Source organism: Oryzias latipes, chromosome 8, assembly GCF_002234675.1.
Source record: "Oryzias latipes chromosome 8, ASM223467v1".
Taxonomy (NCBI): Eukaryota; Metazoa; Chordata; class Actinopteri; order Beloniformes; family Adrianichthyidae; genus Oryzias; species Oryzias latipes.
The window spans coordinates 11,611,807-11,632,500 of NC_019866.2; the positions used below are offsets into that span (position 1 = coordinate 11,611,807).

Sequence of the window (20,694 nt, forward strand, 5' to 3'; positions counted from 1 at the left end):
CATTGCTCTGCATTTTTGCATGTTTAATAAATAAGGAATCTGCGTGAGATCCTAGGATTTTCTTTTTAACCAAGGGCACACTTACCCCAATATTAAAACCTGGTAAAGATGAATAAATCGGCGGTATATGAAATCTGTCATTTTTGTGGGACACTATTCAATGACACCTCATGGATTTTGCATGTAACTGAGTGCTCGTCTGCAGCGTTGGTGATGGAGGTTCATGAAAAGAGTTACCTTTCGTGTGTCAGAGTGTAATTTCCTCGGGGAGTGAAATCCCATTTTCTGATAATCTTGCTGTCATTGCTCCAGGCTGATAAAGGTTAACTGACTTAGTTTGGAGTTAAATAAGCTCATGACTGTTTGTGTGGAGCGAGAACGATACCCCATTCACCCGCAAAGTTTAATTAAAATCACAACAGCTTGTATGCATTAAAATGTTCTACTTCTCACCTCCTTTAAGTGGAAACCAAAGTGTTTTCTGTATACAAATCCAATTGCATGCACCAAATAACGAAGTGACCCTGTTTTTAAGAAACATCTTGGAGACCTGGCTGCACCCCTTTCAAACCTCCAGGGAGTTTCCTTTGAGCATTTCGCTCCCCCCTGTTGGAGGACAGGAATCACAACAAACTGCTTCCTTCAACTGCTGAAATGACGCTGAACTCTATTTTATTTGACAGCGCACATTTTGTTCCCTTGTGGCCAGCTGCTGGCCCAGCTCCCCTGTGCAACTTCAAAGCGAGGTACACAAAGCGAGGCCTGGCAGAGAGGATGGGTGGGTGGAGAACGGATGGAGACAGGAGCATGACACGGAGCAGCAGGTATCAAATGTGACGAGCTAAAAAGACAGAAGAGGAGCCAGGCCACTCTGGTTTTCTCATGAAACACAGAAGGCTTCCACTGCAGAGTGTCATTGAGGGACAGATGTTAGTGCTGTCACCTGTGAGGCAGTGGTGGAAACCCCGCAACATCCAGCGGTTAATTTGGTCCCTAAAGAGTTTGCCAGCTTTTCGCCACTCTTCCTTTCACAGTGATTAGTTTTTACAATCCTTGGATGCAAATTAGAATTTACTGACAGCCTATCCATCACATTTTGGCTGCAATCTGTTTAGCAGGCTGGCACAGGCTAGTACACATATCTTACAGTCAATTTGCTCTCAGACAGGATGAATACATCTCTGTAAGTGCAAATTTCTGCCCAGGAACAGTGTCTAAGTGTTTGTATTTTAAGTTTAAAAAAAAAGACTGCATAACTTAACTTTGTGACTTTTTTTTTTGCTATGAAACCCAAAAGTGAATGTATTTTTAAACAATTTACTGAAAGTGCCACAAGGAAGATTGAACTTTTCATTTAAGTGTCAGTCTTGAAACAGGGCTCAGAATTTCAAACGCAAAGATTAATCGTAGGGGAGTTTCAATCACATATACACACTCACTCCTCTGTAACTCTGTAAATCCTGCAGTCTCGGTTCACTGAGTTCATTGTGTTTAGCAGTCTGGAGAGGTGTACACATTCTTTTTCTCTCTCTGCAAATCTTTTCACAGAACTCAATACAAAACAGTGATTAATTAGTGTGGCCCGCAGCAATAAAACGTCTAAATAAGTTGTCATCACCGGTCTCCTGGGTGACTCTCTTTTTGTTGTGATTCAAAACCAATCCCAATGCGATTATTTGTTGCTAAGGCCTGGCAGGTTTGCTCCAACATGTGTAAAGTTTAATTCTATCAAAAGCTACAGAAAAATCGCCTGATTTCCTTTTGGAACCAACCGTCCGTGTGACTAACAGTAATGACTTTCAGCAGTGAAGCTGGATGCTTTTGTGCTGCAATCAGTCTCTGTTCTCACAGAGAAATGTTGCTGTTGCCATCTAACGGCAGCTGCGGAGCAAATGTAGGAAATTACAGTCATTTTTTAAAGGAAGGGGAGCAAGACGCTGAACAGGAACCTTGTAGGATCTCTGGAGAACTGTTGTAATTTCACACTTAGAAAGCCTGCACAGCAACAGTTAAACGTTCAATTTAAACTTAAATGTTTCCAAGAAGTGTCAAAAATATTTATTGTTAAGGTGTATTATAAGGATTAACTCATACCTGCAGTATATTGTATGTGTGTTTACATAAAGTATTTTCATCGCATCTGCTTCTTTTTAGGTGCTATTTCACATGTTTGCCTCAGAAAATATGGTTGCCATAAAAAAAAAGGCAAGATGAAACATGTTTGGACTAATAAACATTTTATGTACAAGGAAAAGCTTCAAATTCTGTTGCAACGCAATGTTTTGTATAGTTAATGCAGATGATGAAAAAATTATTGATTTCTTTTTCAAATAATGATAATAATACATTTTACAAAATTATGTACAAGACATTAGTTTGTATAAAACTGGGCTAATGTTTGTTTGTAAAGTTCATTGTTTAATTGCAGTTACACAACATGGTCACTAGAGAGCGACCTTGATTTACGTGTTCTTATTTTTAATACTTCTGTATGGGGCGCCGAATGTCTTTTGTTTTATGCAGTCAGTTGAAATTTTTCTTTTTATTTACCAATGAAAGGTGATTTTTAACAATTGGATTTTATAAAACAGACATTTTCGAAGTAAAAAGCACAGAATTTACGTGAATTTACTGAAAGGCAAATTTAAAATAACATTCAGGCAATGCTGATAAGATTTTTGGGAGCCATACTTGATCTTGATTAGTTTAAGATGAAGTTTTTTTTTTTAAGATTAAAACAGTTTAGTAATCTATTTTAAAGATTTATGTCTGTGGAGAAAAATCTGCTTCATCAAGAAGAGACTTTTGTATCGTGCAAGCAATTTGTGGAATTATGTAACACAGTATTGGAATTTCTTTCGTCTGCACAGCTAATCAATATGGCAAAAAGAGTTTTTGCTTTTCTCTGAATTATTTGTGTCATATTACATGATACATTTGTGAAAACTGCCATCACATTAATGAAAATAAACTTTGCACTTAAATCAGGTTGTGTTATTGTTTTTTTAATTGTACATTTTAAACTAAATGTGTTTTAAAAGGTGTTAGTCTGTCAGGCTGTCAGTTATTCTTTTGCTTTGCTGATTAGTTCATGTTAATTGTACAAATTTTAACTGCAATCTGCCTAGTGAACAGTAGGTGGCAGCAGTGATTCAAAAGCCCCCATCGGTCAGGTAATGACAAAAAAGGAAAAGGGGGCGTGTTTTTGTCTTAGGGGAATCATACTAATACTTTGAAGCGAGCCTCTGAGTTTGACTGCATTAGTGTGAGCTGCGACGATTTGACAGCCAAACGGGGATTACTTCATGCTTCAGGTACTCGTAAGGGAACTTTAGGAATTTAGTTCATCTTATTGGAGAGAAAAAAAGTAAAAATTCTGAACGATAAAATGAAAACGGAATTTTTCTGGAAGATGTTGAATGTACATCTTAAAAGGAATAAATGAAGGCCAGGGCCCCAAAACTTAAAGGGCATGGTGATCTGCATGTTTGGGAGAGCCTTGTCAAATTTATTTTTGCATTTATTTGACTTCTACTTTTTTAGTCATATTTTGCACTGAGAATCATGAATTCTTTTTTTACGTTGCAGCTTGATAGTTTCCTAAAGTTTAAGACTTAAAATGTAAATTATTTTTTTTAGGTTTTTCTTACATTTGTAAGTCATTAATATCTTCCATGTCATCGTAAAATCAGGGAATAAATGTGGGGATAAAGGAAATCATTTGAGTTTAATTAATTTTGTTAGTAAACCCATGATTTCTATGGGAGTTGTCTTTTTTGTGGTTGATATTTATGCACTTTCATATTTTTATGGACTCTTGAACAAACAAACAAACATTTGAATTTTAGTTTTTAGAATTTTCCAGGTTGTTTTGTAATGATTTGTGTGATGACTGTTTTTTTTAGTAACTTTGGTCGTCAGTCAGCTCAGGTGTGAGACGATGCAGCAAAGCAGCAGCAGCAGCAGCAGCAGGTTGATGCAGCAGCTGTGGGAAAGATGGACGTCCTCGGTGAAAAACCTTCAGGAAGATCCCTGGGTGAGGCACATTTCCGGGTCTGTGTAAAAGTTGTCTCTCTTTGGTGGATTCCTGCTGAATTCTCTCTCCGTCAGGTTGCTCGGTTGATGACCACGAGGATCGGCCAGTACGTCAGCAGCCATCCTTTCTTAGCTCTCACTCTGCTGATGTTCAGCATCATGGCTGCCCTTCCTGTTGGCATCTTCCTCACATTTGCCCTTGTGACAGCCATCGTTTCAGCAACAGGTTTTGTTTTCGTTGAAGGTAGGTATTCTCCACTCAGAAGGAACCATTTCTTCCTCCTTTTTGGTGACTTGTTCCCGCATTCACTACTTTGCTGTTCCAGTGATCCTTCTGATTGTTGGAGGCTTGACCCTGCTGTCCATCCTCGTCGGCATCGCCTTGTTCTCTCTGCTGGTTTCAGTCGTCGTTAATGCATTCATCAGCTCCATTCCCAGCCAACTGAAAAATTATTTCACACACTGGGCGAAGGTAGAGCTGCAGCATTGATCCGTCGTGCATATCTGGTGATGATTTAATGGTGGACTCTGTTCTCTGCAGAATGGCGTCAACCAGGCGCAGAAGACTGAGAATGAAACTTCCGGATTAAAGGAGTTGTAGTAGATTGCTTTGTCCTCCTAAAAGTTTTCATATTTTGAGGCGATTTGGATCCAATCTGAACGTACTGAATGTTAGCCTGATGAATGTGGTTTGTTGTTGGAACAGACTTGCTGAGCACCAAACTAACTTATGCATGAATGTCCACACCCAAAATGTGGTTTAAGAGGTTTTACAGGATAATTCATCCGTCAAAGTACATGCTTGAGTCTTTTTACAAGTCAATGTCTTTACAGCAAAGTATATATCTGTTATTAATCATCTTATTCAAAGTTATCCAAATATTAACTCTAATTTTCAACTGTGATGTGCCTTGACTTTTTTTTTTCTTCTTGCTGATCTTAAAATGTTTTACATTTCTTGGATTTGACATTCCTTCTATTTTATTCAGCAAATTTTCTATATTTTTTTTTAAATAGAAACATCCACCATCTTGGTTTTTACGATACAATGGAAGTTGTTTCTTTTTAAAAATAAAGTTTCTTGAATTGATCTTTGCCTTTCTTTGAAGTGTTTTCAAATTACAAACTGCTTTCTTTTATTAACAATCAATCAATCAGCATATAGGAGAGATGACTAGTTTTACCTGCACAGGTCACACCCGTAGATTTAAAATGAAGCCTTTAGACCAAACAATTTAAATGAAACTGTAATCTTAGTCTTAGTATTGGCCCCTGACAGCTGCAAAAAGTCTCATTTACAAAGAAGTCTTTCTCTTCTTTTGCAGTTTTCTAAGTAAACTGTTTGACATTAAACTGACATTTGTAAAATTGATTTGCAGCTTAACTGAATGGTTTTATATAAACCCTGAAAAAACTAGCTTTTTCCTCTTCTGGTTCTCTGAAAAGAAGCTGTTCCAAATGCCATTCCTATGAGGTCACTAACGTTTCAGTGATTTTCCACATTTTAACCTCTCATTTGAGCCACTGCTTGTTTTGGAGATTTTTTTTTTTTTGCCCTCCAGTAAAACACAAACTCACAATGGGGTCAGTTGACCAACTGGGCCAGAATCGTTTCCTCTATTTGGATTTTACAGAATGTCTTGGATCGTTCATTCATCCGCTCACAGTCTAAAGCTTGGCTGCACTTCGCTGTTTATTGAATGAGAACATTTATCACCATGCAAATTTCACTAAAAATTTAAATTTTGTCTTTTGGCAGCCAAGAAGTTAAATCAGTCATGACCCTGTCATTTTGCTTGTTTTACTTCAGTGCTAACATCACATAATTTAGTTTTAACTGGAAACAAATCATCTTTACTATCCGCAGTAGTTTTTATGTAATAATAGTAACCTTTGATTTTATCTCTGGTTTTTCAGGCACACCTGTATTGTCTGTCTTGCCTCCTGATTGGGTTGTTCTTGTGTTTGTGTACTAGCTTTGCTCATCCCTTCACAGTTTCAAGTCTTCTCTATTTGTATAATACCCAAAAAAAGAGGTCTTTTGATAATTTGTGGACAAATGCATATCAATAAATTCTCTGAGAGCTTCAAAAACTTAGACCATTTAGAAAACAGTATGACGTGTTTAACATATTAGGGGGGAGTCTCGACCACTTTTGGTTGAGTGATCTGGTTTCTGTTCAGCTGCAGGTGTGGCCATCAAAATTTTATGTAAAAAAATATATATATAATGTTCCACACCATACCCAGGTTTAAGCAGAAATGGGAGCTTTTGTTGAGCTATTCTAACTAGCTAAGCTTCACATTTCCTAAAGAAAAGGTGATTTTTTAACAATAATTTAACTAACCTTGATATCTTTATTCATCTTTTGGGCAGATGTTCTCAATCAATGCAAAAACAACAGATAACATTCAATATTGGGGTCTGCTTCTAAGTATTGGCCCATCATCTATAACGTATCCAAATATTGTCAAATACTGCATCACTAATAGTATTAATTTTTGTATTGTTTGAGATCTTAAAGCTTTTAGCATCTAACATTTTGAATTGCCGCTTTGTATGAAAGATGTGACTCAAACTGACTTTTTCCATAAAAATCTTTTAACTCTTTTAAATGGCATTTGTTTTGGACTTTTTAATAATTCTGCTTTTTACTGTTAAAATGAGGTTCCAATAAACTTTGAAAAAATACTGATCCTTTCATTATCAGGGGACAAATATACACCTAAAACCTAAAAAAATATCAGCACTCTAGAGATGTGTTGTAGTTAGATCTTGGTCCATTTCTAATACAAACTGACAAATTTATGAAATGAAATACAGTTTTAGCTTGAAGACTGGAAGATGTCAACAGTCAAACACCATCACAGAGGGATTCTCATAAAATCTTTATTGGAGGTGATGTGGCAAAAAAAAAGATATTTAAAAGAATAAATGTTAAAGTTGACAAAGGGCTTGTGAAATGAATAGATTGCTAAACCGTTTTAATGCTGTAAATCAACCTACAACCAAAAGATTGTTGGTTCAAAACATAACAACCGAAAAATTAAAAAAAAAGGAAATTAAAAAAAGGCACAGGGAGATATTCTTACAATTCTAACATTGGTGCTTCAAGACAAAAGGGGTTCTGTGCCAAAATACAATTTTTAAAAATTGGAATAGAATTGTTTTTTCTTAAAACAAGCAGAAAATGACCAGTAAACAGCTCTAAATTTCCTTTTGACATAAGCAACGTTAGAAAAATACTGATGCGACACATTGAGTGCTGGCATTCATTCGACTGATTCAGTTCTTATGTTTTGAGTCTAACATCATTCCCTAGAGTTCTCTTCAGAACAGGACGCCTAAACAAGAAGAAAATGTCAAAAGTTTTAATGTTTTTACAAAAGATGTTGAGGTGAAACGTGTGATTTTTTTTATTTTTTTTTGCTTCAAGCCTAAAGTAAAAATATAATATATGCATAAAATTACTGAAACAATGAATGCAAAATAACTGCAAAAGGTGGTGAAAGTGAACTTCCTTTCATCGTGCACATCGCTCTTTTACAAGACTGTACATTTTGTGCACTTTTTTCACAAACTCATCCCATTTGCAAAAAAAAAAAAAAAAAAGCGCAAGACACCTCAGATGTACAAAATACTAATAATAAAAAAAAAAAATAACCCGTTCGACAGCAATGATAAGACCTTTAAGGCAAAATGCTGAACACAGAAATCCAAAAAAAAAGAAAAAAAAGTTGATCTGGGTTGCTGTTTGCTCTGGTGTTGGTTGGCATTTACCAGTTCCATCAGTGATCATCAAAAAACAAAACAAAAAAGGCTAGTGTTTTTTCCCACCATAGTTGGCTCTCTGTTTCTGGCATTCGTTGCTGGACATCACGGGACTCCGTGTCATCTGGGCGCCCCCTCCAGGTCTGCCGGGAGTCGCCGTCTGTTACTTCTCATGCTGGCAAGCTCAGTTTCTTGCCTTTCAACACTGCAAGGCAAGATATTGGAAACAAATGATTCATATGCTATAATGCCTGATCATCAATAAAATAATAAATACATATGATAATTTAACTAAGGCGTACCGTGAGCATAGTTCACATAGAGGTAAAACTATCTTAATCTGACTACAAGTACTTTTATTTCCTCATTGCAAGATCTAAAAAGTGAAATAAATAAAAAATACAGTAAAAAATCAATTGTGGATTTTCTAATTTAGTGTTTCGTCACACTACATTTCCTTTATGCGTTCCTGGGACTGAGATACTGCAAAAAGAGGGAATTTTTCCTCAAAAGATGAATGCTTAGAAGATTTGCCCCTTCGCTACAGAAATGTGGAAAGGTGAAACCTCAGATCAGCTTTGGCTGAACTTTGCAGCGAGGTTTTTCAGGGAATAGGCTCAGCTTGTTACTTATTTCCATGGTTAATTTCAATCTACAAAGAAATGGTTTTAGGCCCAAATAAACGCATTCATTCATTTATCTTCTAATCCGTTTTTCCCTTTCGGGGTCACGGGGCTGCCGGAGCCTATCCCGGCCACTTGTGGGCGAAGGCAGGTGACCAGTCTGTCGCAGGGTAGAGTGTCCACAATCACACACCCATTCCCACCTAGGGACAATTTAGGTTGACCAATTAACATTTGTAGCATGTTTTTGGACGGTGGGAGGAAGCCGAAGTCCCCGTACAAACTCCACACAGAAAGGTCCCCCATTGATGTTCTGGTTCAGGTCCCCCAGCCGGGACTTGAACCGGGGCCTTCTTGCTGTGAGGCAAGAGCGCTAACCACTGCAGCCCATAAATGATAAATAAACACAGATAAATATAATTATTTAGAAGTGACGTATTAGGATTTGCACCAAACTTGGCCATGTGAGTGTTGCATGAAAAGACTGCCTGAAAAAGAGTAACGGCGAATGACGGAATTTATCTTGGGAGCCTTAGAAGTGTGATAATTTACAGAAAAAAGCTCAATAATCTGTGTTTTAATGGCACGCTAGTTTAAAAAAAAGAATTCCAACCTACCTTTGGTGACATACAAGTAGAAGAAGTCACAGTAGAGGACAGTCTGAACCACACCAGCCACAATAGCGATCATGTCAAAGAAGCCTTCAAAGTAAAAGCGCCAGATCCAGTTGAAAAGGTAGAGGGCCCGGTACAGGCCCAGGCAGAACAGGTAGTGGGTGGTGATTGTCTCTGCTTCGCCCGTCTTGCTGATCATGAAGAGCTGAGGCAGAATTGCCACAGATTCCAGGTAGATGGAGAACGTCCAAAGGATCTAAAGACAGAGCGGTTTCATTTAAGTGTGCTGGAGAAGAATTACGAATAGATTTGTTCATATGTAGTAATCAATGACGCTTACCTCTAAAGGAGAAAAGTCATGGTTGATAAGAACAGCCAGGCCGCCAACTGGAACGACCAGGAACTCCACTCTGAAGCTGTCGTGGTTACCGTCGTAGGTGGCTCTGAATTTCATATAAATCAGGTATACTGTGGCGTAGGAACAGCCAATGTAGATCACCTGGAAAACAGCAGCAGTCAGTAAACACAAGAAAGATGATCTCCATCTTTGACCTCTGTCCAGAGCCGAGTGCAGGATCCTACCTTCATGCTGCTGTTGTACAGCGAGATGAAAGAGGTGAGCAGATCCAGGTAGCGTGTCGTGAACACAAGAGCAAAGAGAATTTGGCTCTTCCCAGAAATACCTTTAAAAAGAAAATAGGAGATATACATTATATTTGTGCTGACACAGCAGCTCTCTTTACCGAACAGAGACATCTGCTGGACATAGCATGAAAATACCATGTAAAATTTAGAAAACCAAATACTTATTTTAGACCTTTATTAAACAAAAGATTTGTGTTAGTCAACAGATATAAAAATTCTAAAAGCAAATTTGATCTTCTTACATATACGATCACTTTAGTCTAAAGAAAAGTGTGGTAACTCAGCTTTCTAATTTTTTCCAAAAGTTGCAATGCAAACTTTAAATAAATACAAAATCATACCAAAACATTTATGCAAAAAGGCAGAAAAAAAAACCACACCCACGCATCCATATTCGCATCAAGAAAACCTATAATAACCAGTTAATGTGTCACTCATATTTTATTGTGCTGCAAACTATTTAATAAGACAAAACCTGAATTTTGAACTAACGTTTCGGGACCAGTAACACGTACTTTTGTTAAAGCTTTTAATTTTATTTTTACACAAAAGTATAAGTCAGATTGTTCATCATCCTTCAAAAATGCCCCATTAGAATTAGCTACATCACGTGTTTATTTAGTTTAGCCACAAATGATGTTCAAATCCTGACATATTTCATAAGTTTAGATATGATCCTACAATTTGTTTAGTGTTTGTGTACAGTTTTTGTTTGTTGGTATTTGTATTGTTAAATGTCTTCATGGCTCCCTAAAGAAAAGGAAATGATACCATCTATAATCACAACAGTCATGACTGTTAAAAACACAACACTTAACATGTCCAGGATTATTAGATTATTCATAATATAACTTCCAATAGTATATCCTATATTATGTTACATATTATAGTATCTATACCGGTTTTATAGTGTCTTGCTCATGCAAGTTTCAGTAGTCAATATATGAACAGTGGTTTTTTTTAAAGAAAGTATCAAATGTGTTTCATGTACAGAATGTTTGGATACAAGTACAGAGATATAATTTTATGGCATCACCACTTAACTTCTAGGACTTTTTTTAAACTGACAAACATTTTAAATTGGGGGACGGGAGGGGGCAGCAGAACATATTATTTTATTATAATGTTAGTTTAATGTAATAAAATGACAATTATAATATCAATATGGGGGGGGGGGGGTATGTGTGTGGGGGTAAATCAATAAATCCATCAATGCATTTTCAATCTGCCTAATTGGACATTTTATTAAAATTTAATTTGAGGTGTTGTGGTATTAATGTGTATTTATTTTCTGTCTACAGACATGTAAGTGCACGTAATGGCCTGACACCACATTCAACTTTCATGTATTAAAAAAATCTATGTGAATAAAGTTTTAAGAAAAAAACATTTAGAAGTCTTGCTTGGTCGCGTTATCATAGCTCTCTTTAGTCAAAAATAATATCCATAACGTTGCAGGAACGTGTCACCATTTCAGCCCTTGTACCATATATTGCTCACTTTGTAGCCACAAACACAAAGGTAGTTGATATTGATGTAAAGTAAGTTTAAGAACGCTAGCTACTTCCGTAGCCTTTCCTTACAACGCCACGTCAAAAGTCAGACCAAAAAAGTCGAGCACCGAATCGCAAGTTAACGCAGGAAAAAAATACGATGGTTTTGGGAAACCAGCGGAACCGTAATGTTTAAATTATAAAATTGTAAATTATAACTAAAACATAAACAGCGAGTTAAATTTAAACAAACTCAAACGTTTTAACTTGATAGTTTGCTAAACTAAACAGGAAACCACAACCATGCATCAGTCGTCTGCTTCCCATCAACACTGACCTACCTAGCTAGTTAAATCGTTTGTAAAGTAATTTCAGTTTAACGTCTAAATTAGATTTAGCTGACAAAACTGTAACTATATAAATAATCAAACCTATAAATTTGTAACTGAAAGTAACTTAATGCGTTGTTACTTCAAAGCATTAGCTTGTTGGCCCAAATGAATGAGTAGGTTTTTGTTAGCATATATATGAAGTTAGCATTATAGACTAATCGCGAGCATATTTTAAAGTAACTAATGATCAGGAAACTTACTACAGCATATATCATTAAACAACAAAAGCTCACCTGCACACGATCTGGTTTTCCATATTTTGAGTAGCAGGATGATGATAGCAGCCAAATGAGATAGATCTCCTGTCAGTCTGAAAATGTTCATTGTTGCAGGATGACCGGAAGTTAAAGTCTCTCTGTTTTTTACTGTGAAATGCTCTGAAATGACTCCACAGAAATCTCTCCCGGTAGGTTTCGGGTTCACAGATCTGCGGGACCCGCTGGGTTGAAAATATGGCGAGGGTGCAGGTCGACGTGGAAGGAGGCGGGGCAAAGCCCACATGGGATGATCTGATTGGATGGAAATTTGAACGACAGTGGGTTGGAATCTGCCTTTAGAAACTTATATTCCAATGTATGTCAATGGATGGAGACAAAGCCCCTTCTTTGAAGAAAAAAAATTAAAAATGTCTTAAAATGTTCCTAATATTTTGGACATATAACTTTGCCAAGTTACACTTAATTCTGTAACTTTGTGTTAACATTTTACACCCAGAAATAGTTTTACTAAACATTACTTCTTGGCTTTTAGTACTTTAAAAACATCCCTAACCTGCTTCATTGAGCTATTATTCTTTAAAAATATTTTGACATTAGAATTGTGCAATTTGTTCTAACAAGTAGTCTTTTTGTATTTAAATTGTAATGAATACCTTTGAATAATATTTACATTTTTGAGACAAAATCTAATCATTTGGAGTTTTTTGACATAAACAATCACATTTAATTCTTTTTTAAATATGCCTTTCTTGTGTTTTTGTGAACTAAAAACAAATGACAACATAGTTTAAATGGCTGCTCTGTTAGTAAAGGCCATTGATTCAAAACATCACAAACATTTGACTATTAAATGGTTTCACTTTTTTTCTCACTAACTGGATGACACATCTTTAACTTTCATTCAACTGTAATGTTTTCCAAGTACAAGTGCAGGAACTGGTTATAGCAGTGAAACAACTTAGCATTACTGCCAACTAACTTAGCAGATGCATAATTCTCTGTACTAAAGTGTGACATCTATAATTACAGAATTCTAAAAGTTTACCACCTTAAAAAAATAAGCCCACATCTCTAGTGTATCTATTCTGGGCTGAAAAGTAATTAACATAACTAACTAATGACATCGAACCCGAACTTAAATGTTTTTTTTTAATATAGTATGGAACCAACTAACTCACAATTAATAATCTTCCTTTTCCTTTTATTAGGTAAATACATGTTTTGTTTGGCTCAGGTCTAAAATTAATTTAAAAAAAGTGCTAGGTCACAGTGCAAACTAGTGACCAACAAATTTAAAAGGAATCATACATGTAAAAAAAAAAATCACACAAGTAACACACAAGTAAATCTTCAGTCAGAATAGTTTGAGTAAAAATTGAATGTGATCAAATAATTTGGTCTTTCAAGTTTATATATTTTTAATGTAATCATTTTGTGACTGTGGGTAAAAACGGCAGAGGAATGAAGTTTTAATGCCGATTTCAAATGTCTCCTAAAGCTGAAGCATGAAGCTGTCAATGAGTATTTAAATCATCACAAAAAAGTATAGATATATTAATAAAAAACATATTTTTGTTAATATTGTTCTTTTAATTGGAAGTTACACTGCTTAAATTTGATTGTCACTTCACACAGAAAATAATGTTAGGCTTTGCTCGTCTTCTTTTATTTTTTACTGCCACTAAAGATGACTTGTGCACGTGTGAAGCTGTCACAGGTGATGTTGTAATTTTAGAAACACTCACATGCAGTCTGGAAACACTAAAAGGTGCAAACAAACAGTACAACACTTAAACGTCCTGCTTTCAGTGTAATAAACTGTCAAACTGGAACAAAAGCACTGGCGTGACGCTTGAAAGTGTACTTCAGTTTATTGAAAAAAGTTAAGCAAATGTTATGTGTTAAAAAGATTCCACCACTGAATGAAGTTTGCTTCTTTTAGATTTTCTTTAATAATTAGGTCAAAATAAAATAAAAATGTTTCTTACTTCAGAATAAACGCATAAGTTATTTGCAATAACAGCATGTAAATCCATGATGATGCCTTTTATGTACTCAATACAAAAGAAATAAATAGGAAGTGGGTTTTGAGGAAGTGCCTTGCAAATCCTTCCGATGTTGTCAGATCACTACATTCAAAAAATCCTGAGATCTCTCATAAGCGGTATAGCTACGGACATGAAGTTGTCGTTTTGGTTGCCCCTTCTGCTTATCTTCTTGTCAAGAGCAGGTAAATAAAAGTCTACATTAAATCTGTTTTAAAAGAAAGAAACCTGTATTTTATTCATTCCTTGTTCCATAGATTTTAACACATCTATTTGATACCAGTCCTACTATTGACTTCAAACAAGTCTAATCTGGATTAACTACCTTTTTGTCTGTTAATTCTAGAGAATAATGAAAGCTGCACATTACAGCAGACCAAGATGATCTGGCGCAAAGCGGGAGGATCCTTAAATCTCTCTTGTACCATGACCCCAGAATGCGTAGCAGGCAAAATTGAGTACAAGTGGTTTGTTTTCAAAGAAGACAGGCATTTTGCCCTGAATTCCAACGACAAATACACCTTGAGTAGAACAATGTTAACCATCACGTCACTGAAGGTTGATGACAGTGGGATCTACTACTGTGGAACAGGACAAACTAAATGCTGCAAACCGCTTGTAGGGCTCGGAACGACTCTTGTAGTGACAGGTAATAGCAACACTAAATTATTCTGCTAAAGAAACGGGCTAAGAAGTGTTGATATGGAGGACTTTCTTATCTTTTAGGTAAAGCTAGAGTTCTGCTGTTGCTGGCATTAGTCCTTCTGGCCATCTTTAACTTTGCCATAGTAACGTTCATCATTCTAAAGAAGGTAAAAAAAAACATAAACATAAAGTTTTTTCCACATTTGTGCAATGTGTTAATGTGAAATAAATCTGTATCTTTGTTGTAGTGTTGCTGGAAGAAAACAGCTGCTGTGAAGACATCTGTACACGACAAGGTGGGTAAAATGTCTTCTTTCTGTTTTGTTTTACTCTAAAATACTTGATCATTTCTAAGAGGCGAAAAGTCCACAGACGTAAAAAAAAAAAAAAAGAGGAACAGTAACCAAGGCCTCTGTTACCACAAAAGAAGAAAGCATTGACAAATCATCACAGCCTAGACAGTTGGACTGCTTAAAAAGTTTTAAATGTCAATATTTGTGCAACGCTTTTATAAGGATTTTGAACTCTATTGTAAACAGGAGAGCATAAGGAAAAAATCTCACTTTCGTAACGTGGTCCAAGAGCTGCACAGCAGAGAGAACCTGAGAAAGAGTAAAAACACAGCCAGACAAAAACCTGCTGAGGTAAGTTGCAACAAGATTTTACAAAACAAAAGGTTGCATCAATTGTCACTGTTGTGCTTTCCCACCATGCCTTGAATTTTGTCCTGCATGTCATCATTCATGTCATCATAGCCGAAAAGAGACATGAACATTGTTTCTACTGACTGCATCTACCAAAACGTCTGAACCTCAAGCAAACAGAGTGGACCTCCATCTGGTAAATAAAGAGGACTTTGCCAAGAAACAAGACACGAAATGTGTTTAATGAAATGGAGAAGTGAGACAAGAACGTTTGCTGTATTAGAATATGAAATAAAACCCCAAAAATAGATGCAGTGTTACCATTAAATCTTTGATACCAACTCTTTTACAATCTGAAGTCATGGGTTGCTTTTACCTGTTGTGTACCAGTTTATCGGAAATTTTAATATATCTTCATATATTTTGCTGCACAGACAATGAAGAATTTTTCAATAATGTAAAAATTATGATAATGTCGACGAAAAGTGCTGTGTTTTTCATTGATTTATGTCCCAACAATCTCATAAAAAGAATAAATTATGGTGACAGCAGACAAATATTTAAGTGTATTTTTAATCAAAAAATACAAAAAAGAAAATACATTCCCATTGATTGGCCCAGAGAGAGCTCTATTATTATAAACAGAAACCAGAGACAATAGAAGTATGTATCAAGTATAAACAAATACATCTTGCATTTAAAAATGTATTGAAATTCACATTTTTTCTATTGGATTATGTTATCCGTCAAACATATTTCAGTACACCTTTTAATATATTTTTAATGTGAGCTGGATTTATGCATATTTCCATTTTTAATGTAATGTTTTTTATTTTCCTCGATCAATGTGATATTCATTTGTATTTACATTTTTTTGTATTTCTTGTTTTAATATTATCAATATGTAATATTGATAAAGTTTTATTAGATTAAATTATTCTTGTATAACACATCCATCTTGCTGGCTTCATTGCATTTTGTTGAATAAAACATGAACACATTTGATTTCATTGCCTTGTTGAATGAAAATGTTCATGGCACAAAGCAGTTTGCAGATCAACAGTATTTGATCTCTATCGTGTACCGGTAAATATAACATGTCAAGAGGGTAAAAACGTTCTTTTATTGTTGTTGGATGAAATGAGCACATACTGGTACCTAAAAGATGAACTAGTTACCCATTCCATGTCAATGAATGCATGAACCAGTCGTTTTTTTTTTAGCTTTAGTGTTGGCATCTACTTAGATCATTTTACAACTTTTCAAGTTAATCATTTCCCTGGGAAGTCAGCAGCAAAAAATAAGATCAGACTATATAAGACAAAAAAAGTAAACCCAGTGTTTTGTAAAGAAAACACAAATATTAAGCAATATGGTTTTTTCTGGCAAAAGGTTAAGGCACTAATCACAGTCTCATGACTTTGCGTCATAAACATTCTACTTCAAAGTCACCAGTGTGTTCATAAATCAAGTCTCATTATAATGCTGTAGTTGAACATCTGCAATGAATTTACAGACTCATCCACTTTATCGAATTCTCAACATTTCCCATTGTTTTTCACCTGATTCCTAAAGAGCTTCCACATGTGTTACCAGTCTCATTGATGCTAGCAGTCTACATACTTTGCATCAAGGGTGTGACTGCTACGAATGGAGAAGGGCCTCCAGGCCAGAGCTTGCAGGGCTGCAACACACACGGGCACCAGACAAACCAAGTAGAACATGACACTGTGGAGGCCTTCCAAAGCACTAGTGGGAAAGAGACAGCAACCAGATGACTGTCATCACATGATGTAAACATAACATAAAATCACAAAGTAATGGACGACACTGAAAAAATACATTCAAATGAAACATCTTGCTTATTAGATTTTTACTCATATCTCATAAAGTTTGTAATTATGTTACTCTTCTACTTGAACTGGCAAAATGCATTTTCTTTAAAATTAAGATTTTGTAAAATGTACAAAAGTAAATAGCCTACAACTAAAACAGTTGTTTTCTGATGTAAAAATGTAGAGGTTTTTCTTGATGGACAGGTTTTATGTTCCTGTGCAACAGGAATATCAGCTACCAAACAGGAAAAATGCTTACTTTAACGGAAGTGAAAGTAAAAACTCCCATTTAAGCTGTTTCTGATTGTTGTTACATATATTCAGGGCTTTCAAATTAACAAATAAAATCAATCTATTGGTGTAATCTTAAGGTAAACAAACAAAAATACTTTAAACCTCTTAATCGGTGTGGTTCTTCAAGCTATCCATACCTTGGGTCTGAATTGTTGCCTGGATCCTTCAGCTGTTCATATCCAAACTGGTTCAGAATGTTAAGAACTATCATTGGTGCCAGAGACTGAGCCGGCTTAGTGAACAGCGCATTGGTTCCAAACACCATGGAGGACAAGGGAGAGCTGGGGAAGAGAATACATAGAAAGAAGAAAAAACATAAACAGTTCACTTTAATTTATCTAATGATTACAAATACAAAACAGAATTTAATGACTAACTGCACGTCTACATCTGAAGTAAACATTGTTTTACAACACATTCGATAGATAGTGCCTTTTTAATTTGATAAAAATAATAATAAAGACTCTTTAGGTTAAAATATTTACTTGTTACAGCTATAGCTAAATCCATAGACATATTTTTTGTGTGCTGTTGTAATATGTGTGCTTTTTATAACATTTTTCTCATTGGGAATAGGTTAATTATCCTTAAAAGTGAACAATAACTTAAACATTTTCGATCCATACAAGTTTTCCAACTCTAGTGCCGTAATTCCCTGACAGTTCCTCAGGGAGGCGGCATAGTACTATTAGTATTAGTGGATGTTTTTTATAAAAACTGAAAACAAATGAAAACAGAGTACACCTGCATAATAATTTGGATATTTTATTTTTACCTCCGTTTGTGCTTCTGCATGTCGGTGTCAATGATGTCAGCCAGGGGCAGGCTAAAAAGACTGAAGGCTGCTTGAACGATAACCCTGCAGAAAACATGGAGACAATGTGAGCGATTCTTTGTAATGGAAAACAGGAAAGCACAGGGAAAGCAAGATTCTGATTGAAAGCTACGTACATGTTAGCGGTGAGAAAAAACGCCATGATATAGTAATGATGAGGACCAAGAGCTAGCATGATGATCGCCATTCCGACCTCCACATAGAAAGTGAAGAGGATGATCCTATAGTACCCCAGATTTTGCAGCTGACCTTGACAGACCAACACTAATAACTGATAGAAAGACAGTAATTAAACATAGAAGTACCTCCAAAAAACATTCAAACTAAACAGTTTCTTCCTACAGCAAAAGTACAATTGAGAGTGAAATGAAACATCACAATCAAAGAGATTAAACAACAATTTATTTAGAACTTTTATTGAAGGAAAAAGATCCACATTTCTATGAGGCAATACCTGCGGGCAGATGAATCCTGCTCCGTACATGACACTCTTAGCCAGCGATGGAAGAACGTCTGGAGGAATTAGGTGCTCAGTGAATATAATGGTAAAATTATTAAAGAAAGCCAACATGAACACCTGGAAGAAGTTCATGAGCACGAACAGCTGAAAGTCTCTGTTAGTCAGAATCTGCCATGTCAACCTCCACATCATGGAGGCAGAATCTGCAACTTGGCTAGAAGCAGCACCATCGACAGATCTTGGAATCTCTGCTTCAGGTGCTTTAGTATCAAAGCGGCCCTCGCTGTGGAAGCCTGTGTAGAGCATGCAGCCACAGCTCAGGACAGCAGTCAGCACCGAGAATGCCTGAAAAGCTGAAAAATCTTCCATGTTTTTGGACAGCACTCCACAGAAGAGAATGCTGGAGGAGCCAACGAGAGAAGCCACCTGACAAATTGACAAGATTGCAGATGAGATGCACAGAACAATGTATTCTTTTTTTTTTTTTTTTTTTTTTTTTTTTTTTTTTACAGAGAAATGAAAAAAAGGCTTTCTTACTTGGCTGTACTTTATAAGTCTTAATCGGTTTTGGTGATGGCTGGAAATTTCTGCAAACAAGGCGCACTGAGCCAGCAGCACAAAAGTCAGCATACCATCAAAAGCACAGAGGGCGACTGTCAGGTGCAACCCACTCAACCAATCCCCAGGTGTGTAGGATCGCCATGGGAACCAAGCCAGAAGAAAAGCCAGTGAGTAGAGGGGAGCACCATACAGGATGGAGAGGCGTCGCTGAGAGCAGCAGGGAACCTTGGAGGTGTCTTGCAGGTAACCAAATAGGGGGTCATTGACTGCATTCCACACCATGTACACCACCTGTGGGAAAAGCTCGTTTATAGTTTAACAGTTTAACAAAGACTCATCTGATATTTTTTTTCAAAACTTTATTAAAAAAGTAGAGATAAGACAACAGCTCAAGGAAACACTACAAATACTGAGCAACTGGCACATAAACAATCAATAGTCCAGAAGTTTTTCATAATCCTATTAAACATAGAGTAGAAGAAAAATGTAAAACATATTTAACAGAAGAAATATTCTTGCAGCTTTCATATTTTGCATGTGTTCTATCGTTTCATAATATGATTTTTAGTCCAGGTGGAATAAATGAAGTTTATTGTTATTATCAAGGTTGTGAAATGAATCACTTACGCTTGTGAATGTGGGACTTTCCCTTAATAATAAACAGATGAATATTAAAAATGTGATATTTTTGGACAGACCAGTATAGTTAAAAGCACAATATGACATCAAAATATTATTTTGGATGTTGACTTTGAATTTTGTGATAAGAAATTCTTCTAATTCAGACGAATTGATCATAAAGTGATAAAACAGATAACAAGTTGTCTCCCTACTTGTTTGGCAAAAAACACAAGACTCTTCTACGTTTTTACTTCTTAGTGCTTCTTTAACTGGATACATTTTGTGTAAAATCTTTACTGAAACTGTTATTATTTTATTTTTGTGAACGCAGTATTTATTGATGGTAGGACTCGTATGACATTGTGTGTTGGCTGCAAAAATACTCACTTGTGATTGGTGGAATGCTCCTTCAGATATTTTGTACTTATTCAGGAAGAGTTTGACATAGTAGAAGCTGAAAATATTATTAATCATGCCTGACCCGAGGGTGGTCATGGCGTAAGCCAGAGCTGCAGGATTAATCCCCAGACGTCGGATCATATTTGGGTTTTCCGGGGCGACAATTGACACCCTTAAGAAAGCGAGAGTTCAGCCAAAGCACCAGCTGATCGAACCAAAAAAGCACTGAGGTGTCTTAGTCTGTAAACACTATAGTTAGCATTGCAAATGTTTACCTTTCTAGTAGCGATACTTAGCAAGAAATCCTACAAAAATGCAAAGTTTAAAGATAAATTCAAAAGGTTGACTTTCTGCAGCAGTTTCCTCATTTTAAAGTCGTAATAAGATATAAAATCCAGACTTAAAATATTAATAAACACACATACAACGCGGTTTCTTCGCTAAGTCAGATACATGATGTTCACCTGGCAGCTACAGTGAAATCTAGTTCAACTCGTTTGTTCCTTTTCGGGGCGGGGCTTCGTCTTAAAAACAAATACATGATTGGCTAAAAGAAACAATTC

General features: G+C 36.1%; 4 protein-coding genes across 6 annotated transcripts; 2 read left to right on the forward strand and 2 right to left on the reverse strand.

The window, feature by feature from the left end:
• The first annotated feature begins 3,207 nt into the window (after positions 1 to 3,207).
• Positions 3,208 to 5,125, forward strand: tmem159 (transmembrane protein 159). The gene is made up of 5 exons (XM_004071438.4): positions 3,208 to 3,314; positions 3,906 to 4,036; positions 4,111 to 4,279; positions 4,362 to 4,507; positions 4,577 to 5,125. The coding sequence occupies exons 2-5, from the start codon at positions 3,941 to 3,943 to the stop codon at positions 4,634 to 4,636; spliced, it is 471 nt and encodes a 156-aa protein (XP_004071486.1). The 5' UTR covers positions 3,208 to 3,314; positions 3,906 to 3,940; the 3' UTR covers positions 4,637 to 5,125.
• Positions 5,126 to 6,909: 1,784 nt separating this feature from the next.
• LOC101157057 (ER lumen protein-retaining receptor 2) lies at positions 6,910 to 12,053 on the reverse strand. The gene is made up of 5 exons (XM_004071439.4): positions 11,808 to 12,053; positions 9,627 to 9,727; positions 9,385 to 9,543; positions 9,048 to 9,300; positions 6,910 to 8,012 (listed from the first exon to the last, which is right to left on the reverse strand). Exons 1-5 carry the CDS (start codon positions 11,896 to 11,898, stop codon positions 7,978 to 7,980), a joined length of 639 nt encoding a protein of 212 aa, XP_004071487.1. The 5' UTR covers positions 11,899 to 12,053; the 3' UTR covers positions 6,910 to 7,977.
• A 1,645-nt stretch (positions 12,054 to 13,698) lies between these two features.
• Positions 13,699 to 16,074, forward strand: LOC105354564. Of its 2 annotated transcripts, XM_011478202.3 has the most exons (6): positions 13,764 to 14,022; positions 14,184 to 14,486; positions 14,564 to 14,649; positions 14,731 to 14,778; positions 15,022 to 15,126; positions 15,238 to 16,074. In XM_011478202.3, exons 1-6 carry the CDS (start codon positions 13,908 to 13,910, stop codon positions 15,289 to 15,291), a joined length of 711 nt encoding a protein of 236 aa, XP_011476504.2. In that variant the 5' UTR covers positions 13,764 to 13,907; the 3' UTR covers positions 15,292 to 16,074. The 2 variants fall into 2 exon arrangements, with proteins under 2 accessions (XP_011476503.2, XP_011476504.2); XM_011478201.3 differs by having other exon boundaries at positions 13,699 to 14,022; positions 15,022 to 16,074.
• LOC101157456 (transmembrane protein 180) lies at positions 15,686 to 20,637 on the reverse strand. Of its 2 annotated transcripts, XM_011478199.3 has the most exons (8): positions 20,407 to 20,637; positions 20,120 to 20,303; positions 19,088 to 19,402; positions 18,545 to 18,976; positions 18,207 to 18,361; positions 18,031 to 18,114; positions 17,393 to 17,536; positions 15,686 to 16,875 (listed from the first exon to the last, which is right to left on the reverse strand). In XM_011478199.3, the coding sequence occupies exons 2-8, from the start codon at positions 20,270 to 20,272 to the stop codon at positions 16,734 to 16,736; spliced, it is 1,425 nt and encodes a 474-aa protein (XP_011476501.1). In that variant the 5' UTR covers positions 20,273 to 20,303; positions 20,407 to 20,637; the 3' UTR covers positions 15,686 to 16,733. The 2 variants fall into 2 exon arrangements, with proteins under 2 accessions (XP_011476501.1, XP_004071719.1); XM_004071671.4 differs by having other exon boundaries at positions 20,120 to 20,637.
• Positions 20,638 to 20,694: the final 57 nt, after the last annotated feature.